The sequence below is a fragment of the Camelina sativa genome, chromosome 20 (assembly GCF_000633955.1).
Source record: "Camelina sativa cultivar DH55 chromosome 20, Cs, whole genome shotgun sequence".
Taxonomy (NCBI): Eukaryota; Viridiplantae; Streptophyta; class Magnoliopsida; order Brassicales; family Brassicaceae; genus Camelina; species Camelina sativa.
In genome coordinates, this window is record NC_025704.1 from 28,423,165 (window position 1) to 28,431,447 (window position 8,283).

General features: G+C 35.5%; 3 protein-coding genes across 3 annotated transcripts; 2 read left to right on the plus strand and 1 right to left on the minus strand.

Moving 5' to 3' along the window:
- On the minus strand, nt 117-1,910 carry LOC104771921. The gene is made up of 2 exons (XM_010496540.2): nt 1,410-1,910; nt 117-543 (listed from the first exon to the last, which is right to left on the minus strand). The coding sequence occupies exons 1-2, from the start codon at nt 1,680-1,682 to the stop codon at nt 370-372; spliced, it is 447 nt and encodes a 148-aa protein (XP_010494842.1). The 5' UTR covers nt 1,683-1,910; the 3' UTR covers nt 117-369.
- LOC104771922 (AP-2 complex subunit mu) lies at nt 3,395-6,520 on the plus strand. Its single transcript, XM_010496541.2, has 13 exons — nt 3,395-3,617; nt 3,801-3,978; nt 4,113-4,203; nt 4,297-4,391; nt 4,544-4,633; nt 4,719-4,767; nt 4,861-4,999; nt 5,078-5,194; nt 5,267-5,357; nt 5,449-5,591; nt 5,688-5,802; nt 5,890-5,934; nt 6,129-6,520. The coding sequence occupies exons 1-13, from the start codon at nt 3,535-3,537 to the stop codon at nt 6,207-6,209; spliced, it is 1,317 nt and encodes a 438-aa protein (XP_010494843.1). The 5' UTR covers nt 3,395-3,534; the 3' UTR covers nt 6,210-6,520.
- On the plus strand, nt 6,767-7,738 carry LOC104772912 (BTB/POZ domain-containing protein At5g47800-like). Its single transcript, XM_019241977.1, has one exon. It carries the CDS (start codon nt 6,767-6,769, stop codon nt 7,736-7,738), a length of 972 nt encoding a protein of 323 aa, XP_019097522.1.

Genomic DNA, 8,283 nt, shown 5'->3' on the forward strand with positions numbered 1-8,283 from the left:
CTTATATTCAACTGCAATAAGAATCAAATACTATCATTCCTTGGTATTTAAATTTATAACGAGAAGAGAAAATACATAAAATATGTAGAGAAAATAGAGGACTTGTATGAGAAAAGGATCAATACGTGTGCAGTGGACACACACAGAACTTGTAGTAGTAACACACAATTCCAACAATTGCACAAATATTTTTTAGATAATCCCAAAGAGAGTCACCGTCTATTTTCAAAAACTAAAATTCACAGTTAAATAACATTTGTAAGTTCTGAAGAATCTAATGGATTGATCTCGAAATTAATTAAACACAAGTTCTAACCTTCTTCCTGATTCAATCCCACTGTTCAGCCGAATCTTTGGTGTTCATTTTGTTCAATGCATTAATGGCTGAAGTTTCCCATCAGAAGATATCACTAAACCTTTCACTTTTGCAGCTTTTGTTTTGCACTTCCTTGGCAAAGTCTTGCAGTTTTGATCTTCCAAGAACTCATCTGCAACATCTCCGTCTTCATCAACCTTAAGCCGCATTGAGTACCAACGTAATCCCTGAGTCAATGCCATCAAGAAGAAATCAATGAACATATACACATCATTCGCATTAGAACCACTGATAGTCTGATACTATCTTCTTCTTGCTAATTATCTTCAATCTTACCAATACAACTAGTTAAGATTCTTTAACATTTCCATTATAGCCAATGATTAATATCCAACCATCAAGCATGAGATTAACTACGTTTTGTAGATTAAAGTTTCCCTAGTAAACTGAAACTGAACTACCTGCTTCTACAAGTTTCCTTTCAACGCAACTAGTCAATCAATCAAAGCTAAAACCTATATCATGGCTTGGCCTATTCATGAATTTCACATACAAAGTAGAATGAAAAGAGGGTTGAAGAGATAAAAGAGCAGTGAGCTAACGGTTACAAAGATACCTAATCCAATAAGATCATTCGACAGATTGGGAGAATCTTACAGAACTGATAAATCTAAAGCAATCTAAAATATGAAGTTCTGTTTCTGAAACACAAGCATATCTAAGCCAATTAAGTAAAAAAACAAAGCAAGGCACTGGTGCAGAACAGGACTCGACGGTTATCAACGTTCATCAATGTTAAACTAAGAACATGAAAGTAGGCCACAAAAGACCAATTTATCTTCCAAACTCACAAACTCACAAACCAAATTATCATCCAAGTTAGTGTGCTCCAAACCAAAGAGAGGAATTAACAATCCTCCTACAGAACAAGCATGAAGCTGCAATATGTGATACCCACATTACACCTACTCATAAAGATTAACCATAACTCTCCCTAACAGGCACTTCAAGTATCCTCATGAGTTCGATCAATCCCTAAACTACCACTATACACCAACCATCATAGATCAAAAAAAGAAGAAAGAAGACTAACCTGAACACCACCATCAGAAGCAGCACAAGGCTGAAGAATAGGACCAGGATTAGAGCGTTCAACAGCAACTTGAACAGGTACACCAAAACCTCTCCTTGGAAGTCCAGTTTCACGAAACCTCGGCTGATTATTATCCTCCCGACGTTTATCTCCATCACCAGAAACTTTCGCACTGTTATCTCCACCATCACCATCTTCATCTCTTACAGCTCCATGCCCACCATCGTTATGCCCAAACCCAAGTATCCCCGTTAACTTCTTCAAAAAACCCATTAACCCCAGATATCAAATTCGATCCAAACCCCTCAAAGTTAACACCTTTTTTTTTTTTTTTCTCAAATAGATGATGCTCTCTCCCAAGATTAGGGTTTCGAATATCCCTTTTCTTCTCCAATCGATTTCTACTTTCTCCGATCGCGTCTTAATCCAATAACATTCATTTAATGTAGCTAAAAACCCAGAAATCTCTGTCCTTTATCTCTCTCTCTCTCGTCAACACTGTTTATCTTCTTCTGCTTCTTCCTCTGCTGCTGCAACAAATTATATATAAAAAAAAAAAAAATTCTTTTTTTTGGATCAAAGATGGAAGTGGATCGAGCAAGAGATCTTCTTCTTGTTTTTACCATTTTTCTATTAACGGCGCGGTTTTATAAAATAAAATAATAAAAATTATTATTGTTTTTTAAAAAAATTCACTTTTGCGATCATTACACATCAGATATAGCATTGAAAAAAAAGTCTACAGTTTTTTTTCTTTTTCTTCAAACTTTCAATTTAGGTAGAAAATCTGTACTGTATTATGCACGGACAAATCTTATAATATTTAATTTATTTTTATAATTATTTTGTACATTAAATTCTATGGTATTTAGTTTTAAAAATAATTCAATTTTTCATATTTAATTCTATATAGATAATTTGATAAATTTTATGGTGTTTAGTTTTATAAATAATTTTACTATTACACTATTCAACTAATAATAGTTTTTAGCGCGCCGTGCGCGTTCGTCTCCGCATCATATTTTGTTTGTAAACAATTTTCCCGCAAATTGGCTCGTATGAGCTGATTTCTTTTGTTGAAAAAAAAAAACTCTAATAATGGTTGTTTAAAAAAAATTATCATGCTAACCACAATTAAACAAATAATCTTACAACATTATTTACATGAATCAACCAAGTGATAGTGGTTTAGACTGTTTAGTAGTAGTTCTCATTTAAGGATAGGTTACGATGTATATATATCTAGTTAGGGATCGATTCTTTTCTCAAATTTGAATTTAATAAAACTTATTTATTTAATGTAAAAAATGTCAAAAGTGCATGAAGTTACAAAAAATAGTAAAAAAGAGTATGAACTTCAGTTGTGATGAATAAAATGTCCAACCTTTATTGATTTTCCTCTTAGATCACCATTTTTGTTAATATTTGCCAAATAAAAAAACAATTTAACGGTTTAATTCGACATTGCCAAGTAGTAACACTTTTTTTTGTTTTTTTGTCAAAAAGTAGTAACACTTCGTCGTTTAAAGTTTTATAGGAAGACTAAAAAAATAACACAAATGTGTGACTCAAACCAATTTTGGTGGATGCATTGGAACTTATAAGGCATTGAGCTCTTGACATAGAAGTCTAATTAGGGGTTATTTTTATGTACTGAGAACTACGTCATTTTTATTTAACTGAGTTATAAGTTCAATGTTTAATTTTTTTCACAATTTTCTCAACCTATCAGTGAGCGTTACGTTTTTAAATGGTTTAAAAGAGAAACAGTAAAAATCTTAACAACGTATTTACAATTTTACATACATGTAGAGATTATTACCAAAAAGAACATACATGTAGAGATTTATACAGCGTAATTTAGATGTGACGGCCCGGTATCAAATAAGAAAGGCCCATTAATATATGACCGGCCCGTTCCAATATGACGACTCATGATTTCAATATTTTTCTACTTTCTATTTTTAAATAAAAAGATTTTTAATATCGCATTTCAGTTGTTTCAAGTTCGTCGTCGTCTTCCTCCTTGCTGCTCCGTCGCCGAGATCTCGTCGTACCTCAAATCTCCTGTAATCATCAGATCGTCTAGTTATCCGATCTGCGCTTTGAATCCACTGGATCCAGTATGCCGGTGGCTGCTTCCGCCATCTACTTTCTGAATCTCCGTGGCGATGTACTCATTAATCGCACATACCGAGATGACGTCGGGTGAGATTGAGCTTCTCCTTTTCTTCACCTTCGATCTGTTTAATTCCCGAATTCGTTACATTTCCAGCTCTGTGTGTGTTTGTTCAATCGCTTCTCAGTAGTCCACTTCGTTTAGGACTTTAGCTTGTGGGATTTGAGATTTCGGATTTGTTTTTGATTTCTCGAGCTGTTTGATTCTTTAAGGGGAAACATGGTGGATGCATTTCGTACGCATATAATGCAGACGAAGGAGTTAGGGAATTGTCCTGTGCGTCAGATTGGTGGCTGCTCCTTTGTTTATATGCGAATCAGCAATGTCTACATTGTCATTGTTGTCAGTAGCAATGCTAATGTTGCTTGTGGATTCAAATTCGTTGTTGAGGTAAACTTTGGTTTCTTAGTTTCACTTTCGTTTTCCAGAATTGTTTCGGTTCTTGTAGAATTTTCAAAGAGAGTCAGATTGATTTATATACAGTTTGTGACTTAGTTACTACTGATTTTGATTGACATTATCAGGCTGTTGCTTTGTTCAAATCATACTTTGGTGGAGCGTTTGATGAAGACGCTATTAGAAATAACTTTGTTCTGATTTATGAATTGTTGGACGGTAAGTAAGCCTGAGTTATGTTTTCTTCAGACCTTTAGTTGTTATTTTAGTTTATGGCAACACCAAGGAATGATATTTGGTATGGAATTGCAGAGATTATGGACTTTGGCTACCCACAAAATCTCTCCCCTGAAATTTTGAAACTTTACATCACTCAGGAAGGTGTACGGTCACCATTTTCATCAAAGGTAAGAGCATCTATTCATTTTTGTATACAACGGATTTTCAATTGTGTTAGTGAATGGTTCTTACAAGTGAATCAGTAGTCGCCGCAATAAATCGAAATTATGTTGCTCCTTCACTTCATATGTTTGCATTTATAAGCTTATTAACGTTACAGCCAAAGGACAAGCCTGTTCCAAATGCAACGTTACAAGTTACGGGTGCTGTTGGTTGGAGAAGAGAGGGCCTTGCTTATAAAAAGAATGAGGTAAGTGTTGAGTTTCTTTCTGTGTGTATATAGATCTGCTTAGGTTGTGTAGACGTGATGATACTAAGCATTCTCTCAAATGCAGGTGTTTCTTGATATTGTTGAAAGTGTAAACCTTCTTATGTCCTCTAAAGGTAAATAATTGCCTTTTCTAAAGTTTTTGAAGTTGTCTTTCTTCTTGATTCGCTTTGTATGACTCTGGTTTTGTACATTATGGAAACGGTTAGGCAACGTTCTTCGGTGTGATGTGACGGGGAAAGTTTTAATGAAATGTTTCCTTTCGGGAATGCCTGATTTGAAGTTGGGGTTGAATGATAAAATTGGTCTTGAGAAGGAATCAGAAATGAAATCTCGCCCAGCAAAGAGGTAGGCTTTGTTAAAACAGCGAATATCAGTAGCCACTGACTTTTCTTTTGTGTTAACTGACTCGCTCGTCTTGTGCAGTGGTAAAACCATTGAGCTTGATGATGTCACATTTCACCAGTGTGTGAACCTGACAAGATTCAACTCCGAGAAGACGGTCAGTTTTGTACCACCGGATGGAGAGTTTGAATTGATGAAGTAAGTTTTTAAAATGTCCGCTGTTGCAAATTGTTCTGGTACCAAATGTGTATTAACTTGATGATGTCTCAGGTATCGAATAACAGAGGGTGTAAATCTGCCTTTCCGCGTATTACCAACAATCAAAGAACTTGGTCGTACACGTATGGAAGTAAATGTCAAGGTACATAGCTTTTCTCAAAGATTAAAGCAAACAAAAAAAAATGGCTTGATTTTTGCTTTCTTAAATCTGTTCCCGTGTTTTATCTTTTCAGGTCAAAAGTGTGTTTGGTGCTAAAATGTTTGCCCTTGGGGTCGTAGTTAAAATTCCAGTACCAAAACAAACAGCCAAGACCAATTTCCAAGTGACAACTGGTCGCGCTAAATACAATCCATCAATCGATTGCTTGGTTTGGAAGTGCGTTTATATAATTTTCCCTCAGATTCATCTCTATAATTCTATTTCTTTGTCTTTTTTTTTCCAATAATTTGGCTTCTCTCTTTTACTCTTTAGGATAAGAAAATTCCCAGGACAAACAGAGTCGACACTAAGTGCAGAAATTGAGTTGATCTCAACAATGGGAGAGAAGAAATCTTGGACAAGACCACCAATCCAAATGGAATTTCAGGTCAATCTTCTTCTCGTGTTGGCACTATTAAATAGAGGAGATTTGTTTTAAGCGATTATTAACCGTCTTAGCTTGGTTCTTTTCTAGGTCCCAATGTTTACAGCATCTGGTTTGCGAGTTCGCTTTCTCAAGGTACGCTTTGATTTCTCTACTTTTGATATTACCATCCTTCCAAAAATACAATGCAGATTTTTTAAGTCATTGTGCAATTAAACCCGTTCATTTCTTTATGTGATTTGTGCTTTGCTTCATCTCTGCTTATGGTCTTGGAAAAAATTGATTGCTTTACTAGCTTGGACCTGACTGGTAACTGGAATGATTGACAGGTATGGGAGAAGAGCGGTTACAACACAGTCGAGTGGGTTCGATACATAACGAAAGCGGGATCGTACGAGATCAGATGCTGAACAGAAACAACGTTCAGGTTCAGTGACATCAGACAAAAAAGTTTCATGGCTTCTAGTTTTTATTCCTTATGCAAAACAAAAAAAATGAAGAGTTAAATATGTTATATACCTTTTTTTTATGTTTGTTTTCATTAGAGATATCTGTGTTAATATGATTTCTTATGCCTTAATTTGGTATTGAATTCTTTTTTTTTATTATTTTCTCTGCTTGTGAAATTGTACGAGTTTATAGTTTAGATTAATCTTGGTGTAATCGATTAATCGAACGTGATATTGAGTATTTGTAAAAGCAGTCGGATTTTTTGTTTTGTTTTTAAGAGTATAATTAGGTGCAATATGTTAATGAAATCTAGCTTTACTTTAGAATAGCTCGAAGCTTGTTACAACTTACAACTAGAGGACGAATACGGAATCCACCGGCCACGTTAAAAATTGTTTATATTCTAATATCTTTTGGAATTCTGCCAAGTTGAAGTGATCATATGTCTGCTACTTCTTCAGGAACCAACGGGGAATGTAAAATATATATATATATATATATATATATATTGAAGTTAATGTCAAAACAGGTTTCTTGCAAATGTGAACCAAAATGTCACAAACCTATAGGGCTTATAAAAACAGGTTGCTTGTTACCAAAACAACATTCAACACTTAAACTTGCACATCCGTTTGATCTATCTTTTGTTCAAGTTCCTCTTTTGAGTCCAGACGATATACTTGCACATCCGCTTGATCTATCTTTTCGTTTTGCAGGTCTCCTGGTCTCATACATACACCAGACCAGGCTACGCAAAAAAGACAACACCACTCTGTTCCAAAAGTCTGGTGGACAGAATACATATCAGACCTTTGACTTGGACTTATTCCGCTGTGTTATCACAGCAGCCAGGTCAACCTTCACGCTTCCGCCTCAGCTCATTGGTGAAGCTTTGCATGTGTACACCTGCCGTTGGTTACCATACTTGAAATCAAAAAGCCATTCAGGTTTCTCAGTTAAAGAAAACGAAGCAGCGCTGGAAAGGCATCGGCATGTTGTTAACACAGTTGTGAATATGATTCCTGCAGATAAAGGATCGGTTTCAGAGGGGTTTTTGCTGAGACTTGTTAGCATAGCGAGTTATGTGGGAGCATCTCTCACAACAAAGACTGAGTTGATTAGAAAAGCTGGTCTGCAACTCGACGAGGCAACTCCTGATGACCTCTTGTTGCGTTCACACTCATCCTCTCATCACCGTCGCTATGATACCGACTTGGTTGCTACAGTTCTTGAGAGTTTGTTAATGCTCTGGAGAAGACAATCTTCTGCGCATCTTTCTAGTAACAACAGTCAATTGCTGCATTCAATCAGGAAGGTGGCAAAGCTTATTGATTCTTATCTTCAGACAGTGGCACAAGATGTCCATATGTCAGTTTCCAAATTCGTTTTTCTTGCTGAGGCAGTGCCCTACATTCCACGTGAGAGCCATGACAGACTTTACAAAGCGATCAACATATATCTCAAGATTTCAGTGCAGAATTGCTACTAACTATCGTTGAGAGTCACACCAGTCTACTACTTTTAGCAATCATCCATTTTATGCACAAAACATGGATACAATATTTGGAACTGAAAAAACATTTGGGTTGTGATATGCTCAAATTTAACCCTGAGCTACTCTCTCAAATTAAGTGATCAATGCAGTATTTAGGGGTCGAATTCCACAAGGACTCAAGACTACACAATAAATTATAGAGTTTTATAATTATGCTAAAAAAATAGATTTAAATAAAGAAAAGCAATGCAAAATATTAAATGAAAACTGTTGTAAATTCAATGGATCAAAAAGCTAGGTCTAGAGAATTTCTCAGGAAATTATGAAATACTAAATCAATTAATTAATTAGGATGCAAACAATTAAGAACAGATCTAGAACACTGGACGAAACCAAGAAATAACCCCTCACGTGCGAAATTATAGAATATCCCCTTTAAGATCAAACAATTCCATCAAATTGAGTATGATTGTATGTGTGATAGCATCTACTATACCAGGAATATCAATGAACCCGATTATTGCGATTGCTCAGGATAC

Bases quoted from the DNA above. Each gene is read 5' to 3' on its own strand.
- LOC104772912 (XM_019241977.1), top strand. From the start codon at position 6,767: ATGTCAAAACAGGTTTCTTGCAAATGTGAACCAAAATGTCACAAACCT.
- LOC104771921 (XM_010496540.2), bottom strand. From the start codon at position 1,682: ATGGGTTTTTTGAAGAAGTTAACGGGGATACTTGGGTTTGGGCATAAC. The intron at 544-1,409 runs GTTAGTCTTCTT...GCATTGACTCAG, and splicing joins CTTCTGATGGTGGTGTTCAG to GGATTACGTTGGTACTCAAT.
- LOC104771922 (XM_010496541.2), top strand. From the start codon at position 3,535: ATGCCGGTGGCTGCTTCCGCCATCTACTTTCTGAATCTCCGTGGCGAT. The intron at 5,000-5,077 runs GTAGGCTTTGTT...CGTCTTGTGCAG, and splicing joins AAATCTCGCCCAGCAAAGAG to TGGTAAAACCATTGAGCTTG. The intron at 5,358-5,448 runs GTACATAGCTTT...TTATCTTTTCAG, and splicing joins GTATGGAAGTAAATGTCAAG to GTCAAAAGTGTGTTTGGTGC.